General features: G+C 41.6%; 1 protein-coding gene across 2 annotated transcripts in view; it reads left to right on the top strand.

Moving 5' to 3' along the window:
• The first annotated feature begins 4,213 nt into the window (after positions 1-4,213).
• Positions 4,214-25,231, top strand: part of KLHL3 (kelch like family member 3) — a 112,986-nt gene continuing 91,968 nt past the window's right edge. For both annotated transcript variants that reach the window (XM_007172193.2, XM_057540268.1), the window contains exons 1-2: positions 4,214-4,444; positions 15,874-15,993. In XM_007172193.2, coding sequence (XP_007172255.1) covers positions 4,389-4,444; positions 15,874-15,993 — 176 coding nt within the window. In that variant the 5' untranslated portion in view covers positions 4,214-4,388. The remainder of the gene's footprint in view (positions 4,445-15,873; positions 15,994-25,231) is intronic.

The following is a 25,231-nucleotide window of genomic DNA, read 5'->3' as shown; positions in this document are numbered from 1 at the left end:
GATGCCACGGGTAATTATTGTCTTGAATATGTTCAGGGCATGGGTTCTTCTACCTCACAGGAGGAGTCCTGAGGGAAGCCAAGCATCTCTCTGGATAATATGCTGTTCTCTTTACCTTTTGACTTTTTTGGACCTCAAATTCCTTTTCATTTTCTGCCTGGCTTCCTGTGCTGGGGGCATGCTAAGCAGCTACAGGGAGAGTCTACTCTCATCAAGGGTCCAGAATCTGAGGGAAAGTTTTGGTGATACAGGTGTGGTGGGTCTTGATTTAGCTTTGGTCTTGCCTGGTTCTTGGTGACCTGTTGGTAATAGTGACCACTGAATGGCTCCAAGAGAGGCCCAGGGCTGGGCTTCCTGGCACAAGTTACCCTGGTTGACTTTCTTCTTGACCTCAAAACTAAGGACTCACAGAGATATAGTTTGGTAGCATTGGCATAGGCAATGCAAATAATAGCTGCTAATGGTTACTCAGTGCCTATTACAGGCCAGGCTCTCTGCTAAGTGCTTTATAGTCTTGAAACCTAACAACACTGCGAGGTAGGTGCTATTATTATCTTCTTTTTACAGATGAGGAAATTGAGACTTGTAAAGTACATTGCTAAGGGTCATGTTTCTGGTAAGTATATTCAGACCCTGGTCTGTCTGATTCTGTTGGTCTGAGCTCTTTTCTTTGTGGTCTTTCCATTTAGCTGTGCATTAGAGTCACCTATGAAGTTCACTAAAATTCCTGCTCCTTGGGCCCCAATTCTATAGGTGTGTGGTAGAGCCTGGTACTGTAGTATTTTCTTTCTCCCAGATTTATTGAGGTATAATTTACATAAAATAAAATTCACCCACTTAAGTGTCTAGTTTGATAAAATGTAGTAGTTGTATACAATTGTGTAAGTATCATCACAGTCAAGATATGGAACACTTCCATATCCCTGAAAAGTTTCCTTGTGTCTTTTGATCCTCTGATGCCTACAGTTTTAACCCACTGGGCAGATGGTTCTGATACACAGCTAGGTGTGGGGCTACTATATGTGTTATGGTGCCTGCACATGTGAAGAACTGAGGCTCTAGAGAAGCAGGATAAAAGCAAGAAAAGAAGAAAAAGACACTTAGAAGGAAGAATGATGGGCCTTGCTACCTCCAGATAAGCTGTGCTGTACAGGCTCCTTGTGGAGAGATGGGGTGTGGAGAAGAGAACTCTCTAGACCAATCCCACTTAAAAGTTTTTTCTCCTCACATGGTTTCTTCCTCAGCCACATAGAGCTGGAGGATGCTGAACAAAGTTGGTGTACATGGCTGGGTAAATTGCTCTGGGATGGAGAGGTGGGTACTATTAGTAAGCTGTGGGAGAAGCTTTGGGTATGGGGAGGAGGGCTAGCAAGGAGGTGAGACACTACAGCTGGGAATTCCAAGGATGGGACCTCTTCCTCCAGGTAGAGATTACTTTGGTTCCTCTGACTTTCCTCTACTGCAAGAATCCAATAGTGACTCTCCTTAATCTGAAGTCCAGTTAGGAAAGTTAGCCTAGAGCAAGCAGTTTCAGGCTGTGGCCCAGAGAACACTTGGATAATAATGTAGAAAGTGTAAAGTGTAGCTCTGATACTAGAGAAGATTTGGGTGGCAACTTTGCGCCAGGAGTCTGGAGACTTTGATTCTTGGTTCAGCTCTGGCCCTGGTTTTGCCTTTCTTTTCTCAATGTCCTTCTTTAGGTAGTCTCTGTTCAGCTTACCTCTCATGGATAGAGTGGGGAATAAAGTGAGCAGGTGGTAGCAGTATGGTTTCAACACATACGTTGTAGTGACGTTGGTTAGCTTGGCAAAAGTAGGTTGCAAAGGAAATTGTGTAAAAATTTTATACTGGCTCTCAGTAGTTGTATGTTGAAACCTGAATATGCTCAGCCCTTCAGTATTTTCTGATCTTTAAAAATTTTCTCTCTGGTTTGTTAGATGTGACACTTCTCCCTTTCCTTTTTTTTTTTTTTTAATAAACAGGATTATTTATTTTAAAAAATATTTATTTATTTAATTTATTTATTTTCCTTATTTATTTATTTTTTTGGCTGTGTCGGGTCTTAGCTGCCACACATGGGATCTTTATTGAGGCATGTGGGATCTTTTTTTCCTTATAGCCTGTGGTCTGCTTGGGTGTCTCTCTAGTTGTGGTGCACAGGCTTCTCTCTAGTTGTGGTGTGAGGGTTTTCTCTCTCTAGTTGTGGCGTGCAGGCTCTAGGGCACGTGGGCTCTCTCGTTGAGGCGCGTGAGCTCAATAGTTGTGGCAGGTGGGCTTAGTTGCCCTGCAGCATGTGGGATCTTAGTTCCCTGACTAGGGATTGAACCCGCAACCCCTGCATTGGAAGGCGGATTCTTTACCACTGGACCACCAGGGGAGTCTCCCCCACATCCTTTCCTATATGGTGAAGTTGTGAATGAGGGTATGAAGTTGTGAGAGACTCATCTTATTCTCGTGTCCCTTTTATGAATCACCCACTCGTCTTCCTGGTGGATGTCTGCACTCTGGCACGGATTCTGGGATTCAGTTTCCTTATTTGTGATGTTCAGCTTCTGGTCCCTGTGATTCACCTCAAGAGGAAGTATCTGGAGCAGCGCCACCAGGCTGATTAGAAGAGGAAGGGGCAGAGGGAGAAAGATAGGAGGGGTATTGTTGTGAAAGGAAGAAGTTGTGATACAGGGCTATAGGTTGTAAATAAAATCACCCGAGCCTCTTCTCACTTGAGAACGAATGAGTTTGGGTAGTGGCCTAATGGCCTCATCTAAGAGTACATTGCGGTGTCAAGGGCTGGGGGTTATTTTTAAGGGTAACACGCTAGACACTTTGAGTTCAGGAGGCTGTATAAAGTTTAAGTTACTCTTAGTTTCTGTTACCTCAGTGTCCAGCTTCCCTCCCTATGGTCTCAGGGCTTTCTGGCAGTGAAGACATTTATCAGGTCAAAATTATAACTATAGTAGGTTTACTAAGCATCCCTCATACTTACACATACATCACGTTATCCTCCCTGAAGCCCCCTCAAAACATTGGAGTCCAGTAAAAATTTCTTCTTAATCTTACAGATTACTCTAATGAGGAGAAAAATGGGACATTTAAGACATTTTTAGCATCATGTGATTTTAGAGCCAAAAGGGACTGTAGAGTCTGACCCTATGTTATGGATGAGGGGCTGAGGTCCAGAGTGGAGGAAAGACTTACTGAAAGTCACTCAACCAGCTAGTGGTAGTACGGGTCCTGAAAAGCACAGATGTGACCCAGAGAATTCCCAGAATATAGATGCTCCTGTATGATTTTTCTGAGGCATCAAGGAAGCTTCTTAACCCATTTTTGTGGCTAACCAAACGCCAGTGGCTGATTGCCCCCATTTCCTCTATGTCCCTTGACTGTGGCTATGAGGTACAGACTGGCCTCCAGCGTGCCCCAGGATTATGTGTTTGCATCACGTGGGTCAAAATTGAGGCTCAGCAACTAGAGATTACAGGGTGCGAGAGATCTTCGGCTGCAGATGGGGATTCAGTGGGAGACTTACTGGTTGGAGCCACAGCTGAAGTCAAATTTCAACACGACAGACTTTAAGAAGGTATTTTTAGGGTTGTGCTATGGAACTTGCGGTCTTTTGGTGTGGCCTGGGGAAATAAATGTACGTGGTACCATTGTGGTGGTTTTACTGCAGTTTAGCCTCTTGTAGTAAAATAGTGTTTGTTTCAGTTCCCTTTTTCTAATTTCTCTCTGCGTTCTTCTCAGTTCTATCAGGCTCTTTTGCCCTAACTTCTCTCCATCTATCAGACTCTCAGAGCTGCTGTAGGTTTTGGGAGGAGGAATTGGAAAATGAGCTGTGACCTACAAGTCAATTTCCCCAGGTGGATAAAGTCCACTGTAAGCCACAGAGGGGCCTCCTCATTCCAGCAATCTGACCAGGCTGACGGGCTCGTAGTCTATGGGGGCAGGGGAGGAGGTGGGGGCCCGTATTTCTTGGGCTAGTGAGGGACTGCCTGAGTCTTTGCAGTCTAGGCAGAGGAGGCAGGAGGCACTGGGGTGGGCTAGTCGCCTGGGCTGGGGATGCCTGGGCAGATGTGGAAGCGGCTGGAAAGGTGGCACTGTACTTGGGTTGCTGGCGCTGCGCTGTTCCTAGGAGACGGAGGAGCAGCAAGCCTGTGGGGGAGGGGGAGCAAGTGGGTTGCTGCTTTTAGCAGCTGAAAGGGCTGCAGGGAGCTCTGGGTAAGACATTTTCTGCTGCTGCTGCTTCTGCGGTAGAAGCTGCCGCGAGTAAGAGGAAGGAGGATCAAGAGGGGAGGAGGCTTCATTTGCAGCCATGCTGAATCACTGTTGCTGATCAGATCTCCCGCTGGTTGGCTGGGAGAACCGAGAACAGGGCTAGGATCCTCCAGTGCATGCACAGCTCAGCGGCTGCCACCCTGGCTGGGCCTCACACAATGGACGGTGAAAGGTATGTTATGTATAAGTGCGTGCGTGCACGCACGCACGCGCGCGCGCCTGAGTGTGTGCGTGTGTGTGTGTGTGTGTGTGTGTGTGTGTGTTTGTGTGCGCTCGCGGTGCAGCCACCAGCTTTGCGTTGGCATTGGTTAGACAGGGTTGGAAGACCTGGTCACTGATGGATCCCAGCGGGCAGCAGTCAGAGCAGGGAAGCCCCTTTCCCCAGAGATCTGGCTTCCACAGAGGCAGGTCTGGGTTTGCTGGGCAGCGGAGCACCCTGAAAAAAGGGACTTGCTGGCTGGTGTTCGGGAATAGTTTCAGCATGGGCTGAATCAGGCTGTTTCAAGGAGGCGTTTCCCTTTCCTGGCTACTTTCCCGGGGTGGTTTTTCTTTGGTGGGGTTTTTTTGATATCATAGCAGGGCTGGCCTGACATAGTGTGCTTGCATTTTCACTCTGAAGTGCTCAAGTCGTCAACACGCATGCCAAGCTGATGTCTTTCCTAACAGTGTGTGTGTGTGTGTGTATGTGTGTACCTGCATACACACACAAGTTCAAGTAAGAAGGAGAGAAATCCATTCAGGTGACACTTGCTCTGAACTGACTTCCATTTGCATTGAAAAGTTTACAAATGATACTGGAAGTTATATTCTTTAGAGAAACTCTTGCTCCTTCCATCAGGGGTTTCTTTATGAAATAGAAATTAACAGATGGGAATTTAAGTATTTCTGTTGAGCTGGATCTAACTAACGAGGGATTGTTTCCCGGCAGGCACATGCATTTTAATAAATTTTAAGCTGTTATCTGAGGATCTGATTCTTTCATCGTGAAGGTGCTCAGTGTGGTGCAGGGGCGGGTCATTCCTCTGTGTGCTAAAATGTCCCCTCTTCATTCTGTGGGTCTGCGGCTGGTAGAGAAAAAGGCTTGCCATTTTCCTTGAGGTGAGAAGACTGCAAGAGCGGTCAGGCCACGGCAGTGGACAACTGAGGAGGGAGGGCTGCTGCTCTGAATTGCCAGTTTGATTCAGATGGTAACCAGCTGGTTAAATGATAACAGGTTCCACTAAGTCAACACTGTCTCGAGAGCACCTCAGTACACTTTCTTTTGCATGGATTGTCCCAAATCTTGCCCCATCTCATGGGGCAGAATGATGTCATTAAACATCTCTAGACCCCATTAGAACTGGCATGATTGTTTGGTGTCCTCTTGTCTGAAGAGGCCCCCAGGGATTGTATTTCTTGATGTGACTCCCAGGAAGAGATCGGGACATTTTAGACTGAGAGTGGTGCTGGTACAGCCTCTCCTTGAGTGCCCTTTGCAACAGGAGCTTAGTGTTGGACTCTGTGTGGCCACTGGCCGACAGAGCATCTGAAAGCCTGCTTCCTCGGGACAGAGGTGCACAGTGTCCCCACCTTCTCTTACTGGTCTGGTAGCCAACAGAGGGCAGCAGTGATGTGAATGGAGGTTTAGAGATTCTAGATTTGCTTACATATTGGGGCTGAAAGGTCCATTTCAAACTAGCAGCAGCAGATCAAAGTACTGCTTCCCAAGCATTTTGGGGTACTTATTGTGTCCTCAGTTTTGTGTTCAGAAATGTAATGGGTCCTTGCCCCCAGGAGCTCTCTTGTTCTTCAACACTCTGGTGCCTCTCAACTGGGATGGCTGATGTCTTTGGCATTACAACACCTAGTTTTTACACATGTTCTTTTAGTTTTTCCTATCAAAGGCAGAGAAATCGAAACCTTGCAGCTTCCAGTGTTCACCAGGTCACCAAGCTCACTACCTTTTGTTCCCACTCCAAGACCAGCTTACCCTGCCAGGCATTCAAGTCTTGTGAAATTTGGCTCCAGTCTCCATTCCCACTGCTCACCCATACCGCTACCAAGAGATCTGTGGGTCTCTTTTGTGATCACCCATCCTGTACAGTACTCCATCCAGTCTCAGATCCTTAGCTTCCAGAGTTTGTTTTTGCCTGGAATGCCTTTTGCTTCTACTTTTCCAAAAGTTATTCATCTATCAAGGCTGTTTTAAAATTCCACTTTGTCTTGGAAACCTAAGCTTTTCTGGTTCTGGCAGATGTTCTTCCTAATTCCAATTCCATAGTTGGGTACTGAATAATAGGCCCACCCACAAGATGTTTTTGTGCGTTTGTTTCATATAAGTCCCCAAACTGGGAGGTAGGTCCTCAAGGGCAAAGATGCTGCCTATATCTCTCAATACTCCACATTAACTACTATGTGGCTGCACACACAGTAGGTGTTAGATAATTATTTGCTGATTAGCTGATAACTTTTGTGGGAAGCTCTGATAACTAAAAAGGAAGCTCATGAGAGAGGCGAATGAAACCTTTGGCCAATAGGTTCATCCTTGGATATCAGCCTTATTATCTCAGCACGGGTAATTGACCCCATGGAATGCTTTGAGGTGGGGGCAGAAGAGGGGGAAGTAGCCTTGTTTCACAAGTTCCCTGGGAAACTCAGGGCCAGAGAAGCTGAGTGACTGGCCTAGGATCACATGTCAGACCTCTGGGGACGGGAGGGATCCTGAGTCTGGTTCTTCCACACTTAACCCGCTGAAGCTTAATTGGAGCTGTTTTTAAGCATTAAAAATGTTCAGCCAAGAGATTTCTAATGAACAATTTTCTTTCTTTGTCATGAGGGTACGAAAATCATGGGCTTTGGGGTAACATAGAGCTTGCAGTAAATCTATTTCATAAACTGTATGACCTTGAGTGTGTCACATTTTTTCAGAATTAATTTTCCTTTTCAGTGTAGAGGGACTGTTTCCATATCTCATAGAGTTGTTGTGAAGATCAAAGGAGGCAATTTAAGATAAAGCACCTAGTAAGTTTTTCAGGCACAGCGTGAGTACTCAGTAAATGGTAGTTGCTGTTATTGTTGGTGTTCATCTATTGCCCTGTTGTACTCCATGGTTTGTGCTTGGATAGTACCCAGGGCTAATTTTAGGGCCTTCCTATATTTATAATCCAAAGAAGATTTTGTGGGACCGTTCCCATGAGAAAATTAGAGAGATCTTATCAGGTCATCATCTCCCATCCACCTAAACTTGTCTCCTCACAGTAAGATAGCACACAGGGTGTGGCACTTCATCTTGTAGGATTCACCAGCACCTACCTTAGTCCTCCTTTTTATAGACACCCTGAGGCATCTGGATGCTTTAGTGGTTTGGAACCATGAACTGGATACTCCTTTGTTCAGGCCAAAATCTTAAGAAGAAACTGTGAATTTACACTCACCTTTGCAGTATCCCCTAAGCGCTCCAGCTCTCTACAGAACCTTCTGATGCCAAGTTTCCCATCTCCCTCTGTGAAGAATCATTGTGCCTTGATCAGTCAGAGGTAGATGACTTTGTCTTCTGTTTTGCATAGGAAAAGGGTCTCCAGCTCTCAGCCACTACAGTGATAAATTGTGTGTGTGTGTGTATAGAGCAGATAGACATTGAAAATGACAGTAGCTCTGGCTACTGGGACTTAATTTAAGTTCTGGAAATCAGCCTTGTGGATGGATTACGATAAATTCCCAACTTATATGAGATACCTAGAATGGTCAAATTCATAGAGGCAGAAAGTAGAATGGTGGTTGCCAGGGGCTGGGGAGAGAGAAAAATGGGGAGTTATTGCTTAATGGGCATGGAGTTTCAATTTGGGGAAATGAAAAAGTTCTGGAAATGCATGGTTGCACAGGAACATAAATGTACTTAAAGCCTCTGAATTACACTCTTAAAAATAGTTAAAATGGTAAATTTCAAGTTACATATATTTTACCACAGTTACAAAAATTTACAGGCAAAGTCTGTGGCATATCCACAAGAATTGCAGAGAACCACAACTTTTGGAAGAAGCCTCACAAAAAGGGGAAGTTGGTTGTCCATTTTTCGTAAAATTGTGGTGGTTTTCTTCATCAGAAGCATCGGGATGCCCCTGATTGTGAGGGGCACTGCGCTCCCAGCAATGTGCCGTGAACTTGTGTGAGCAGTCCTCAAAGGGAGAACGGCTCGTCCTTATGGAGGAGAGCCTGCTCCTGGAACTGCAGGAACTTATCTTTCCATCCTTGATCAGGAACAGATAGAGCATATTTTTTGAAAGAACATGACATACACAGCCAATGCTCTCCAAATGCTGAGTTTTGCAATGCCAGGTGTGACACTGGCAAGACCTAGGGAAGAGCAAATGTTCAGTGTCCTAGCCTTTCTCTTTTCCTCTCAGCCCTCTCCCACCCCTAGAAGGCATGGGTGGAAACTTCTGTAGAAATTTTTGGGCATCACTGCTGCCTGAAGCATATGTGCATTTCAACCATGATAAATGAAACCAAAGTTTCCATTTTGGAAATACCTTTTGGTGAAGCAAGGTTTTCAACTGCAAGAAAACAAAGTCAGTTGAAAGAAACCTCTTGATTTCCCCACGCCCAGATTTGGGTTTTTAGGCTTCTGCTCCTTGCTACGTTTTAGATTGTTAAGACACATCCAGACAAGAACATTTTGGGGTAAGTTTTCTAAAGCAAGTGTTTTATTTGATGAAATTTGCCATTGTAGAATGACCTAATTTTTTTCAAATTCTGGATAAACCCTAAAACTAGGTTAGACTTAAAAAAGCATTAATGCACTATGTAAAAAATAACTTGAACGTGTTTTGTTCTTAGATATTTTTTTTCCCTATCAAATAAGTTCAATGGTTGTCAAGTTAGAAATCTGTAACTTTTTATAATTTAAAAGGATTTTCAGACTCTCGGCCCAACTTTCCTGGACTTCTCTTTTTAACTTGTGAAAGTCTATTGTAGCCTCTATCAAAACCACACACATGGAAGAGCTCAGCTCTCCTAGTCAAACCAAATAGAAGCTTAGCTTCCAAAATGCCACATAATGAGGCTGTGTTTTCTTTTAGCCTTTCTCTCTCCTTGTCTCATTTTATCTGTCCGAACTCAAGTGTTTCTCTTATGTTTTACATTTTTTATGCAGCCTGGTTTTGAAGGAACCTATCTGTGAATTGGACTCTTAGGAATGTGATTAGTAACATACCTGTTCTTGAGCTTGTTTATGAAGGAGCACATTATAAGAATGGCAGCAGCTGCTGGCCAGCTTTGATGCATCATGATGGGCTTGTGTGGAAATTCTAAGTTCTGTATAATTAATAATATCAACTCCCATACATAATGCAGTTCCCCACAATCAGTGGAGTGAAACAGTGCTATGTCACAGGTCCTAGGGGATTCAGTCTTTTTCATTTAGCCTGGTTTGGCCATACCATGAAGAACCTCAGAGAGTGGATCATAAGGATTGAGCTCCCATTGGCCGATGGGCTGTGGACATTATCCCAAGTCAGTGGACATTGCTATTAAGAGCATAGGCCCTGGAGTCAGACCTGGGTTTGAGTGTCAGTTCTCTACTTAGTAGTTATGTGGGACTTTTGGACAAGTTTTATCTCAGTGCCTCAGAAGATAATACCTCATAGGGTTGTTCTGAAGATAAAATGAGGTAGTAGAGGTAAAGTAAGCTTTCAGTAAATGTTAACTATTACTGTTACCCAGGAGCTGTAGCTTACTGATACATATCTTCCCTGTGTCCATGTGTCCTGTTGCAGGGAATCAGCTGATGCTGTGAACTGAGGTGGCACTGTGAAAGTGTAGGAGAATATGGAGCTCTATAGCAGCCTGTGTGTAGGGGGTGTTTTTTGATGACAGGACTGTACCATCACACCCTGAATCCTGCAGCCTGGGTATCTTCAAGTGCCAGGTCCTTCCTTCATCCAGATGCAGAAATCTAAATTTGGTCATTTTGTCCTTGAAGTTTAGGATTGAGAAATATGCTAGATCTGCAGTTTGCCCAGAGCCTGGTAGGTTCCGAAATCCTCTCTTGTCAGTTTCCTTTGCTGCCCAGACTTGGAGAAGTGGAGTCATGCTGATGAACTCATCATGACTGAGGTACAGCAGTCAGAGTGTCACTTCATTAATTTGCGATGAAAAGTATTACTGGCACGATGTTCCTGAGGGCCCGCTACCACTTTCTTGCTTCCTGAAGGAGAACCATTGGGGAGGCCAACTTGATCAAGAGGCTCCACTGCGAGCTGGGGACTGAGTTAGGGCATTTGAGTGTTTATAGGTTTCAAGTTCCACAACAGGGATCTGACCTGAGGCTGAACCAAATGATTGTCCGATGATTAAATCATATCTTTCATAGATAGTGTTGGATGAGCTGGACCAAGGGCTTTCTCAGTCTGATTCTTTTTTTTCGATTTCCCTTTCTAAAGGACACTTTTGTTGAGGGATTTTAATGCATTCGGCATAGTCTTAACTCCGACTCAGAGTTGTGTTGCCCTCTTTAGGTGACTTTGACTCTCTTTATTCTGTCTCATCTATAGCCTGACCATAATGTGCTTGCGCTCTGTGTGTGTGGCCCACGCTGCCTGAACTTTATTTGCATCTCTTGAAGACTTGTAGTGGGGATGCAGTCCTTAACCCTCAGCAGCGTTTCTTAGACTCCCATTTCCTCTCCTCCCCATTCTCTCACACCCTGGATGCTCTGGAGCTCCTCGTTTGGCACATCCCCCAAACGCTTCTGCACAACTGGATGCTCAGAGGTTTTTATGTCTCCTGCTTTGCTGACATGCCTTCGACTGTCCTTTCCTTTCCACTTTTTGCCTGGATTTTCCTTAGTGATGGAAAGAGCCTAAGAACTGACACAGTAAGCAGCAACCTTTCTTGCTTTCTTCCTTCTACTCTAGTTGAGTCTGGCTTTCTCTTCTCCACCCGCCTCCACATCCTCCTGATACTGTATCACCAATGCAGAGGACTAGACTGGCTAAGAATGCCCCTCCCCTCCCCCCAGCACCTCCTATGGGGAGGAGGGTGGGGGAAGTTGAGAGGGATAAAGCTATAATTATTTTAATGAGGGGATGTGAGGAAAGATGGAATAATTGACCGTTATACCTCATTTACTTATCCATCCATTCAGTTACTCAGTAATCATTTATTCAGCACATGCCATGTGCCAGAGGCTAAGACTATAGAGGGAAATAAGACACCATCCTGGTTCTCATGGAGCTCAAAATCTAGGGTGGGCAGTGGTGTGCAAGAGCCAGCACTCACCCACTTGCCGGAGCTGCTTGTTAAATTTTTAAGCATTTTGTGAGTCAGTTATTAAATACAGCCCTTATTAAAAATTAAATTATGTAACTTACTAATAAATTATATTAAAAACAAGTGTAGTAAAGACTTATCACTTTCTAATTATTTTGCTAATATCTATGCCCTTTAGATTATGTCTATTATACTTGTGTAGTGGGAGTACTATATGGTGGTATAATGCACATCTCTTCCCAACTCCATGTGTTCAGTGAGATCCCATTGGTGGCTTGAAATCTGCCATGGTGGAGCTATCTACACCAAGGAAATTGGCAAATGTTACAAATCAGGGCTCCCTTCTTTGTAACCAGCTGTTACACATTTACCAGCACACACTCTGCAGGGGAGAGAAGAAGTAAGAGGAGTAAGAGGACACAGAGAAGTAAGAGGTAACTACAATATAATACAGAGGGAAGCACAGAGTACTGTGGGAACACAGAAGAGGGCAAGTTAGTCCAGGGTAGTGGAGGATGATAGAGAAGACCTTCAGCAAGAAGTCTGAAGCGCTGGTGGGAATGAGCTAGACATAGGGGACAGTGGGTGGGGATAGGGCAAAAGAGCCTGGTTTATTAAGGCAATTGTGAGTATTTTAGTACCTCAGTAACAAGAAGTCTTCAGGACAATGATGAGATTATGCAGGGCCAGGCTGGGTCTCTGAGACTTATTCTGGATGCAGTGAGGAACCAGTGAGAGGTTTCACATAGAACGTGCCATGCGCACGATGACATTCTGTAAAGATCATTCTGGAGTCTGTGAGGAAGTTACCGTAGTAACCCAGGTGAGAGATCATGATGTCCTGGACTGAAGTCATGGTAGCAGTGACCGTGAGAAGGGAATGGGGTGGAGAGATATTAAAGGACCTAGGACCCATGGGACTTGTGGTTATATGTGAAGTGAGAGAGAGAGAGGGAGGCAAGAAGATATCAAGGATGATATCCCAGTTTCTGCCTTGGATAGGTGAGTGGGTAGTTGGTTATACCTCTGGGATCGAGAATATAGATAGAAGAGCAGGCTTGAGGGAGGGTGGGGAGCATGAGTTGAGTATAAGTTACTGTGAATAATCTAAGTAGGGGAGTCAATTCAGACACTGGATACATGGCTCTGGACTTTAGAGGAGAGGGGAGGGTGGGAGAAAAGGCTGTGGGAGGTGGCGTGCCATGAAAAGGGCCTGATGTTTAGAGTTTATGTATTTTTATGTGTAACTTTTATAATTAATAGTTTGTGTGTATTGATTTGTAGTTTAACTCTGAAGACCAGCTCTACTTTCATTTTTTAAAATTGTTGGGTTGGGGGCAGTGGTTGGGGTAGACCATCCCTTTCTGCTGTGCTGTCTACCACTGTGGGGACAGTGAGAGGTCTTCAGATTAGAGTTCATTGATGAGAACGATGTAATGAAGACCTGCTGTGGCCATGGCCCTATGCTGGGAAGGCTAGGCTGTATGAGAGTCCTTGGACGCACAGTCCTTGCTCACCAGGAATGTCGAATCTAGCATGAGGGGGCTGGGTGGCTAAATATGTGCTATGAAAAGGTACTCAAACACAGGTCAGTATTCTATGTGCCAACTGAGTTACAGGCCAGAAATACTACAGTGGTTTAGGGAAGGCAGAGATCACTTAGGACTGAAGTATTCAAAGGGCTTCACAGAGGAGGCAAAACTTAACTCACTGGACCATTCTGGAAGTCTGGAAAGTGCAAAGTCCAACACAACAAGGGAGAGCAAGCTTCCCAGTTACTAGTCACAGTGGAGGCTGTTGTCAGTGCTTCCAAAATGGCTCTATTTGGTCTACATCTCTTCCATATATGTAAAATAGAACTAATAATTTCTGTCCCCTGGGCTTTTATGAGCTCTAATCTTACTAGTTCTCTGTCAGAAACCTTCAGTTGTTCCTGATCAGTACCTGATTATATTTTCTCTTCCTGTCTTTTAAGTCTCTCTACAGTTTGAAGACAACATTTATAATGAATATTTGTGCAGTGTTTTACAGTTTCTAAATTTACTCCAGGAATGCAAGTATAGTGTAGTATTAGAAAATATATGTCATATACCACATTAAAAGATTAAGGGGAAAAATCTGTATGATCATCTCATTAGATTCACAAAAACATTTGATAAAATTCAGTTTAACTTTATGATTAAAAAATAAAACACAAGGGAGTTTTCTTAATTTGATAAAGGCCATCTGCAGAAATCCTAAAATTAACACACAGTGACGAAACACTACAAACATCTTTTTTAAAAGCAGGAAGATGACAAGAATATTTATTAGCACACTTTATGTTCAACATTCTGTGATATATGACTAAAGGTGGCATAACAGGTGAGTGGGAAAAAGAAGAAGTATGCAATAAATGGAACTTACAAGAAAAAATTAGATCCATATTTAATATAGTGACATAAAAATCAACATCAGATAAAATAAGGGCTTAAATATCAAAAGCAAAAATGTTAAACTTTTAGTATAAAATAGAAATTTATATCCGTCTGGCATGGAGTAGGGAAGGACACTAACTACAAAAGAAATTATACTTGTGGAATTTTTAATATGAAGTTTTTTATCTTTACTGGGTTCTCCCCTTCCTTGATAACATTCTCTGTTTTGAGATTTTCTTCACCTTTTTAAACACATGATTCTAATCATCCGTCTTGATATTTATCATACTGTGCTCAGCTAACTTCTTTGCACCCAGAATGCAGGCAGTTCCCAAGTTCAGAGGTCTGTAGCTTACATTTTCATGCTGAACTGAAAGTGGGAAGGAAGCCAGGAGAGGCATCTGTCCTGGTCAGACAAGCTGTGGGTCTGGCATGCTGGTTATATTGGAATGTTCCAATGGTTACCAATCCCAGAGTGAAATCGAGAGAGACTCTCAGGTCCCCAGAACTTCTTCTTAACCATAGCAACGCCTATCTTGAGCCAATTTGCAAGGCTAGGTGGTAGCATCAACAGAGGCCCACTAGGGGAAGGCAAAGGAAGCTACTCTCAGGGTCTTAGAGTTGGAGTGAACTGTGGGTCCCCAAATCTACACAAGTGGAGAAGGTTCTGTTTTTCTACTATCAAAGCAGAGCTTAACCTGGTCCAAACAGACATAACTCCAATGTCCTGGACTTGACTTGGAGCTGAATAGTTTTATCAGTTTGGGGAGAAGGTCCTTTCCCTGCTCATTTTTTGGGTTCTTCTTTCCCACCCCACCATCAAGTTGAGACTTGTTGCTCAGGAGTGATTGGGCATCTAGCTGGCATCCCATAGGAATCTGAGTGTTTTGTCTTTGGTATAGAGGGCTTTGAGATTATGGGTGGCTCTTGCTGGTCACCACCTGCTCATTTAGCCCACATAGGTAGTCTTTTTATAACCATTACAATCCCTTGTCTTTCTATGGGATTATGGTTTTGCCAAAGCTTTCACTCTTGTGCTGCTGTTCTCCATGCTGTAGCCAATGTGATCCTTCTAAAGCACAAATGTGTTCACCTACTTCCTGCTCCACTTCTTTGCTTAAAACTCTGATGGCTTCTCATTGTTTTAGAATGAAATCCAAACTCCTTAGCTTTGTTTATGACACTTAAAAGACTGCTCAGTCTTCTAACCTTTTCTCTTGATACTCTCCTTTAGTTTTACTGAACTTCCAGTGCTTGAACATACTTGACTCCTTTTCTCTGGGTCTTTGTTCATATTGTTTCCTCTGCTGTTTCCCACCTTCCTTTTTACCTGGCTGATTTCTGCTCTTCCTTAAGACTTCTGTTTTTCCTCAGCTTCTAGCAAGTTTTTCCTCAACCTGCCAGCACTGGGATAGTTGCCTATCCTTTGTGCTTCTGAGAAATGTTTACTTGGCTTTCTCTGTCACTGAACTCTAAGCTTTGTGAAAGCAAGGTCTGTGATTTCCTTATTGTTGTGTTTCTCTTGAATTTAAATACAGTGCTTGGCACATAGTAAACTCCTTTAAATGTTTGTTGAATGAACCAACATCCCTGTGAAGTGAGTGGTATAGTGCTTAATCTCCCCTCACCCCCTACCCTTTTAGGGATGGAGAGATGGAGGATAAGGACCTCCCACAAAGTTATACCTGTGCTTGATGGAAGAAGCTGAGCTCGGATCTGAGGGGTGCATTTTCTGAGGGGTGCATTTTGCACTGGAAGATCCTGAAGAAATTCCTGACCCAGTGATTTCCTTCCCTGCTGGGTCTGTGGTGAAGAGAACAGGCTGACAGAGATGCCCCTGGTGGGTGGGCAAATGCATGGGTTTGTGGCAGTTGGATGAACGAGTTTACCAACATGTGATCCTCTCTTTCCCTTCCCACTCCCCTCCTGTTCACAGCATCAAGCTGAGCTCCCAGCCCCCAATACAGGCTGGGGATGACGAAAAGAACCAGAGGACGATCACTGTCAACCCTGCCCACATGGGGAAGGCGTTCAAGGTTATGAATGAACTGCGGAGGTACTTTTCCTATTTTGCTCATGCCCTTTTGGAAGGAACTTGCTGGGTGAGCGTCATCAGGGACTGAGAACAAAGGTCAGAACACCACCAACCAGTGAAGTCTGACTCTTCCTCACCCACACTCGTCAGTTGGCTTTCCCTTTCAAACTCTGATAGAGACAGAATGGCTTCCTCAAATCTCTCTCTTTCCTTTGTATTTATTTAACACCTATTGTTTCAGTGCTTAATCACTGGGGACAAAAATCCATTATGGTTACAGCAGTTCTGTTCATAAACTTGATTTCCAACTGAACCAGCTGCATGAAGGCCAGTAATAGAATGATTGCAACACCTACACACAATTGCAGATTAAAGATTGTGGATGCCAGGCATTTTCTTTGGGCCTCCCTCTCTCATGCTTTGGTCTGAACTTTTGTCTTTGTCAAGACAACCACATGAATGGAAGAATACGTAGCTTCTAAAATGCAGTTTAACTCTATAAAGAAAGAAATGAAATGCAGAAGCACTCATCCTCACTGAGCTAAACAGTGAGGGGTGCGCAGGGTATTTGTAAGGTCAATGTGCATGTTTGCTGAGCTTTGTTGAGGGACGACAGGTTCAGGGCACTGAACGTGTTTTTCTGTACGAAGGCTGTGCATACAATCTCTTCTTTATCAGAGAGCTCAGAAGCTTCCTTCGCCCATGGCATTATTTGTTATCTTTTTATTGAAATACGATTGATTTACAATGTTGTGATAGTTTCAGGTGTACAGCAAAGTGATTCAGTTATATATATATATTCTTTTTCAGATTCTTTTCCATTATAGATTATTACAAGATATTGAATATTGTTCCATGTGCTATACAGTAAATCTTGTTTATCTGTTTTATATATAGTAGTGTGTATCTGTTAATCCCAAACTCCTAATTTGTCTCTCCCCCACCCTTTGCTTTTGGTAAACATAAGTTTGTTTTCTATGTCTGTGAGTCTATTTCTCGTTTGTAAATAAGTTCATGTGGATCATTAGTTTAGATTCCACATATAAGTGATATCATGTGATATTTAGCTTTCTCTGTCTGACTTACTTCACTTAGTATGATAATCTCTAGGTCCATCCCTGTTGCTGCAAATGGCATTATTTCATTATTTTTTTATGGTTGAGTAGTATTCCATTTATATATATATATATATATATATATATATATATATATATATATGTAAAAAATGATGGTGTATATATATTTATCTATATCTATATCATATATATATATATATATATATATATATATATATATAGTATATATATACCATATCTTCTTTACCCCTTCATCTGTCAATGGACATTTAGGTTGCTTCCATATCTTGGCTATTGTAAATAGTGCTGCTGTGAACATTGGGGTGCATGTATCTTTTTGAACTAGAGTTTTCATCTTTTCCAGATATATGCCCAGGAGTGGGATTGCTGGATCATATGGTAGCTCTATTTCTATTTTTTTAAGGAAATTTCATACTGTTCTCCATAGTGGCTGTACCAATTTACATTCCCACCAACAGTGTAGGAGGGTTCCCTTTTCTCCACACCCTCTCCAGCATTTATTATTTGTAGATTTTTTGATGATGGCCATTCCGACTGGTGTGAGGTGATGCCTCATTATAGTTTTGATTTGCATTTCTCTAATAATTAGAGATATTGAGCATCTTTTCATGTTTCTGTTGTGCCCATGCCATTATTTACCGCATATTTCTTCCTATTGTGAGTTGTAACTGTTTATACCCTCTTTGTAGTTCATGTGTTCCCTGAGGGCAGGGGCAACTTCTGAATCATTTTAATCTCTAGCGCCTCGTACTTCATAGGAGCTTTGAGTTAGCCACCAAAGATGCCCAGACATACTGGCTAGGCTCTGGGATGTGTGGGTGAGGGTGCAAGGTAAAAAATGATGATAAGTCAATGAAAATGGTCTTTCTACAGTACAAATAGGTGTTATGAAGGAAAACTGCATTAGGTGCCTGCCAGGTGGTAGGTATGCAATAATTGTTAGTTTCTTAAAGGGTGTCGTGAAAGCAAGCATGTCAAACCGCAACTTTGGAGAACACTTCCTAAAGGGGAAGATGCTTGAGCTAAATTCTGAAGAACAAGTAAGAGTTAGAGAAATGAAAAGTGGTAAGGTTAGGGGAAAGTCTTCCAGCCAGAGAAAATGGCATGAGCAAAAGCACATATAGCTGAAGATGTGTTTTTTGGGTAGGGGCTTAAACTACTTGTAAACAAAAATTCTATATTAAAAAAAAAATTCTATATTCATTTACTCATTTCTCCTTTCTGCAAGGCCTAGTCTTTGGCATTAAAAACCAAGTTAAATTAGATTTGTCTTAGGCCCTACTGATCAAAATTTTTTAAATTTATTTATTTTATTTTTGACTGCGTTGGGCCTTCATTGCTGTGCATGGGCTTTCTCTAGTTGCGGCAAGCGGGGGCTGCTCTTTGTTGTGGTGCACGGGCTTCTCCTTGCGGTGGCTTCTCTTGTTGCGGAGCACGGGCTCTAGAGCGCAGGCTCAGTAGTTGTGGTGCACGGGCTTTGTTGCTCTGTGGCATGTGGGATCTTCCCGGACCAGGGCTTGAACCCATGTCCCCTGCATTGGCAGGCAGATTCTTAACCACTGCGTCACCAGGGAAGCCCTACTGATCAATTTTTATTAGGCTTCCTGCCAGATTTCCTAGAAGCTCCATCCATAGTTGTTTTAGGCAGTGGGCAGTGCTAACGTTCAATCCTAATTCTCTTTTGTCACTAAAGAGTTTGTGTTGTGTTCCCTAGACACTGTTGAAGTTCCTCATTTAGTTCCCTTGAGTATGGCTTTTGTCCTTTGTCTGATTTAAGACTTCAGGTCTCCAAATAAACAACCTAACTTTACACCTCGAGGAATTAGAAAAAGAAGTTCAATCTAAGCTCAAATTTAGCAGAAGGAAAGAAATAATAAAGATTAGATAAAATGAAATAGAGACTAGAAAGACAATAGGAAAAAAATCAATGAAACTAAGAGCTGTTTCTTTGAAAAGATAAACAAAATTGACAAATCTTTAGCTAAGCTAACCAAGATAAAAAGAGAGAGGGGCTTCCCTGGTGGCGCAGTGGTTGAGAATCTGCCTGCCAATGCAGGGGACACGGGTTCGAGCCCTGGTCTGGGAAGATCCCACATGCCGCGGAGCAACTAGGCCCGTGAGCCACAACTACTGAGCCTGCGCGTCTGGAGCCTGTGCTCTGCAACTAGAGAGGCCGCGATAGTGAGAGGCCCGCGCACCGCGATGAAGAGTGGCCCCCGCTCGCCGCAACTGGAGAAAGCCCTCGCACAGAAACGAAGACCCAACACAGCCAAAAATAAATAAAATAAAATTAATTAATTAAAAAGAGAGAGGACTCACAATTATAAATGAAAGAGGAGACGTTACAACTGTTATCACAGAAATACAAATCATTACAAGAGGCCACTATGAAGAATTATATACCAACAAATTGGATAACCTAGAAGAAATGGATAAATTCCTTGAAGCATATAAACTATGAAGGCTGAATCAAGAAGTAGAAAATCTGAACAAACCAGTAATGATTGAGGAGATTGAATTGGTAATCAAAAATCTCTCAACAAAGAAAAGCATGACCAGATGGTTTCACTGGTGAATTCTACCAAACTTTCAAAGAATAATTAACACTAGTCCTTCTCATACTCTTCCCAAAACTTGAGGAGGAGGGAATACTCCCAAACTCATTACCAGCATTACTCTGATACCAAAGCCAGCTAAGGACACTACAAGAAAAGAAAACTGTAGGCCAATATCCCTGATAAATATTGATGCAAAAATTCTCAACAAAATTCTAGCAAACAGTATATGTATGATCTGGTAAAATATGATCTGATAAAAGGGTCATATACCATGATCAAGTGAGATTTATCTCTGGGATGCAAGGGTGGTTCAAGATAATGAAATCAATAAATGTGATACACCACATTCATAGAATGAAGGATAAAAATCATAAGATCCTTTCAATAGATGCAGAAAAGCTGTTTGACAAAATTCAACATCCTTTCATAATAAAAGACTCCCAACAAATTGGGTATAGAAGGATCATACCTCAACATGTTAAAAGCCCTGTATGACAAACCCACAGCTAATATCATAATGGTGAAAGTTTGAAAGCTTTTTCTCTGAGGTCAGGAAAAAGAAAAGGGTGCCCACTTTCACCCTTCTTTTTGAACATAGTACTGGAAGTTCTAGCCAGAGCAGTTAGGCAAGAAAAAGAAATAAAAGGCATCCAAATTAGAAAGAAGAAGTAAAATCATCTCTGTTTGCAGATAACATGATCCTATATATAAAAAACCCTAAAAGACTCCACCAAAAAACTGTTAGAACTTAAAAACAAATTTGGTAAAGTTGCAGGATACAAAATCAACATACAAAAGTCAGTTTCATTTCTATACAATAACAAACTATCTGAAAAAGAAATAAAACAATCTCATTTACAATAGTGTCAAAGCAATAAAATATTAGGAATAAATTTAACCAAGAAGGTGAAAGATCTGTACACTGAAAACCATAAGACATTGATGAAAGAGATTGAAGAAGAGACACAGATAAATGGAAAGATATCACATACTCGTGGATTGAGAGAATTAATATTGTTAAAATGTCCATACTCTCCAAAGCCATCTATAGATTCAGTTCAGTCCTATCAAAATTCCAATGACATTTTCCACAGAAATAGAAAAAACAATCCTAAAATTTGTATGGAACCACAAAAGACCCTAAATAGCCAAAGCAATCTTGTAAAAGAAGAGCAAAGTTTGGAGACATCACACTCTCTGATTTCAAACTACAGTTGGCCCTTGAACAACATGGGTTTGAACTGCAAGGGTCCACTTACCTGGATTTTTGACATTAACTGCTCTTGTACTACACTATCTGTGGTTGGTTGAATCCTGGATGTGGAATTGTGGATATGGAAAAGTTATACGTGGATTTTCGACTGCATGGGGAAGGAGGAGTTTGCTCCCCTAACCCCCATGTTGTTCAGGGGTCAACTGTATATGACAAAACTATGGTAATCAGAACAGTATGGTATAGACATATAGACCAGTGGAACAGAATTGAGAGCCCAGAAATAAACCCACATGTATATGGTCAACTACTATTTACAGAGGAACCAAGAATACTTAATGGGGAAAGGATAGTCTTTCATCAAATGGTGTTAGGATAACTGGACATCCACATGTGAAAGAATGACATTGGACTCCTATCTTACACCACTTACAAAAATTAACTCAAAATGGATTAAAGACCTAAATGTTAAGACCTGAAACCATAAAACTCCTGGAAGAAAACAGGGGAAAAAAAGAAACAAGTGAGACTTCATCAAACTGAAAAGCTCCTTCACAGCAAAGGAAATCATCAACAAAATGAAAAGGCAACCTATGAAAGGGAGAAAATACTGGCAAACCATAAATTTTATGAAGGGTTAATATCCAAAACACATAAGGAATGCTTGGAACTCAGTAGAAAAAAATGATTAAAAATGGGCAAAGGACCTGAATAAACATTTTTGCAAAGAAGATACCCAAATGGCCAACAAGTGCGTGGAAAGGGGATCAACATCACTAATCATCAGGGAAATTCAAATCAAAATCACAATGAGGTATCACCTCACACCTGTTAGAATGGCTATTATCAAACGAACAAACAAAAACAGACAAACAAATAAAAACACACAAGAGATAACAAGTGCTTGTGAGGCCGTGGAGAAAAGGGAACCCTTGTGCGCTATTGGTAGGAATGTAAATTGGTACAGCCACTATGGAAAACAATATGGAGGTTCCTCAAAAAATTAAAAATTGATCTGTGGGCTTCCCTGGTGGTGCAGTGGTTAAGAATCTGCCTGCCACTGCAGGGGACATGGGTTCGATCCCTGGTCCGGGAAGATCCCACATGCTGCAGAGCAACTGAGCCCATGCACCACAACTACTGAGCCTGCACTCTAGAGCCCGTGAGCCACAACTACTGAAGCCCGTGTGCCACAACTACTGAAGCCCGTGCGCCTAGAGCCCTTGCTCTGCAACAAGAGAAGCCACCGCAGTGAGAAGCCTGCACACCGCAACAAAGAGTAGCCCCCGCTCTAAGCAACTAGAGAAAACCCGCATGCAGCAGCGAAGACCCAATGCAGCCAAAAATTAAATAAATGAAAAAAAAAAATTGATCTGCTATGCAATGTAGCAATCACACTTCTGGGCATATATCTGAAGGAAATGAAATCACTATCTCGAAGAGATATTTGCACTCCCATGTTCATTGCAGCATTATTCACAGTAGCCAAGACATGAACACAACCTAAGTGTTGGTCAGTGGATGAATGGATAAAGAAGATGTGGTATATATACACAATGGAATATTATTCAGCCATAAAAAAGAGGAAATCCTGTCATTTGCAACAACATGGATGAACCTCGAGGGCACTGTATTCAGTGAAGTAAGTCAGACAGAGAAAGACAAATACTGTATGATCTCATTTATATGTGAAATCTAAAAAAGCCAAACTCACAGAAAAAGAATAGGTTAGTGGTTGTCAGGAACTGGGGGTTGTGGGAAATGGGAGATGTTGGTCAGAGGGTACAAACCTCCAGTTTTAAAAGGAATAAGTTCTGGGGATCTAATGTACAATGTGGTGATTATAGTTAGCAGTACTGTATTGCATACTTGAAAGTTGCTAAGAGAGTAGATCTTAAATGTTCTCACCACAAAAAATAAATGGTAACTATGTGAGATGATAGATGTATTACCTTATTGTGGTAATTATTTCACAATATATATCAAATCATCACATTATATGCCTTAAACTTACACAATGTTATATGTCAATTATAGCTCAATAAAACTGGGGGGAAAAGACTGCCTGGTTTAGCCAACTGTAGTAACTGCTTAAAGGTAGAGCTCAGGAAATAGATATGCACACAGAATTCCCCCAACCCTCACTTTATATTATTAGCATTTTTTCTTTTTCTTAAATACCTAAAAAAAATCCTGTAATGTCTGTTCCTTCTTTTGCAAGTTACCACATTTTTGCATCTTTCCTCAAAAGCATCAACTTGGATTTAACCTCCTCCAACAGTCCTGCTGCTTCTCTTTTGTATAAGTCAGCGTTTGCCAAGGCTGTTCTGAGGAACATTTCCTCAAGATGCTCTGTGGGGAAAAAAGAGATCTGTAACAAAATGAGTTTGAAAAATGCTATATAAAACTGCTATACCCACCCCCCAAGATTCATAATATATTTAGGCATATTAAAATCTCTGAGAAGTCATACAATAAACTTGTCTAACTGAGGGTTTCCCACATGGTTTTGAATCCTCTTCGGTTGTTGTTGTTTTGTGTAGACCGAGTGTTCTGTGAAACTTATTTTGGAAAACACTGGTCCTTTGCTGAAATTTAAGTGAATAATCTTTGTATGAGTCAGGGTTTTTCAGAGAAACAGAACCAATAATATATCTATTTATATATCTATTATTATTATATTATTTATATATATGTATTGCTTCTGTTTCTCTGGAAAACCAGATATATAGACACAGATATGTAAGAGGAGATTTATCATAGGAGTTAACTCACATGATTGTGGAGGACGAGAATTGCCACAATCTGCTGTCTACAAGCTGGAGAACCAGGAAAGCCAGTGGTATAATTCAGTCCAAATTTGAAGGCCTGAGAAACAAGAGCCAGTGGAGTATGTCTTGCGGTCCAAAGGCCCAAGAACCAAGAGCTTCGGTGTCTGAGGGCAGGAGAAGATGGCCAGTACAGCTCAAGAAGAGAAAGAGAGAATTCACCCTTCCTCCACCTTTTTGTTCTATTCAAGCCCTCTGTGGATTAGATGATGCCCACCTACACTGGTGAAAGAGATCTTTTCTCAGTCTACCAGTTCAAAGGCTAATCTCTTCTAGAGAAACCTTTGCAGACACACCCACAAATAATATTTTATCAGCTATCATCTGGGCATCACTTAGCCTGGTTAAGTTGACATATAATATTAAGCATCACAGTCTTGTTCTTCCTCTTTTTGATTTTTTCAAATGGACCACAATCTGTTTATGTTTTGGTTGGGAAAATTTTAGTTCAGGTTTAGGCATGGATTTCCCTTTCGTTTTTCTTTTAATTTAAACCCTTTAAATTTTTCTTTAAAAATTTGTAAATTTTTTGTAAAAAGAATATATTATAGAACATTTAAAAAATACAGGTGAGCAAAAAGTCACAGTGCTAACCATTGTTAACCCTTAGGAGATCTGTTTTTTCTCTAAAATATATGTCTCAACCAGATTTTTTTTCCTATGGGTGATTTTTATTTTTGTTTTATTTTTATTTTTTTAAAAAATATTTTAATTTTATTGGAGTACAGTTGATTTACAATGTTGTGTTAGTTTCAGGTGTACAGCAAAGTGATTCAGTTATACATATACATATATTCATTCTTTTTTAGATTCTTTTCTCATATAGGTTATCACAGAATATTAGGTAGAGTGCCCTGTGCTATATACAGTAGGCCCTTGTTTATCTGTCTTATATATAGTAGTGTACGTGTTCAACCAGATTTTTATTCTTAACATTATGTTGAACAAATTTTTTATGTTACTGTTCTACAACTTCATTTTAAGTGGATGAATGATATTCTATTTTTGTTCTTTTTAAAACAGTTCCCTGTTGTTGGATGTCTAGGTTTTCCAATCCCTCAAATAAGTAATACCTGCAGTGGTTATGTGCGGAGCAGTATAGCACAGTGGTCACAAGCATAGACTCTGGAGCCAGGCAGCCTGGTTGCAAATCTTGGCTCCAGTGCTGACTAGCTGTGAACCTGGGCAAGTTCCTTAATATCCCCAACCTCACTTTTGTCAACCATAAAATGAGGCTAATAATAGTTCCAGTCTTGCTGGCTTGTTAAGAGGATTAATAAGTTAAATGCTTAGAACAGTGACAGCACATGTATTACTGTTGTTAAGTACTTGTGCATATTTACAATTATTTCTATAGAATTAATTCCTAGAAGTAGAATTGCTAATTTAAACAACATGTTGCATAATAATAATAACAATAGCTATTCCTTAGATATTTTATGAGTCCTTGCAACATAGTGAACATTCTGTGTTAGCTGTTATTATGACGGTGATTTTTTAAAAAAGATGTCTTTATTTATTTATTTAATTTATTTTTGGCTGCGTCGGGTCTTAGTTGCGGCA

The sequence above is a fragment of the Balaenoptera acutorostrata genome, chromosome 2, assembly GCF_949987535.1.
Source record: "Balaenoptera acutorostrata chromosome 2, mBalAcu1.1, whole genome shotgun sequence".
NCBI lineage: Eukaryota > Metazoa > Chordata > Mammalia > Artiodactyla > Balaenopteridae > Balaenoptera > Balaenoptera acutorostrata.
This window is presented reverse-complemented; position numbering and strand designations above follow the sequence as displayed.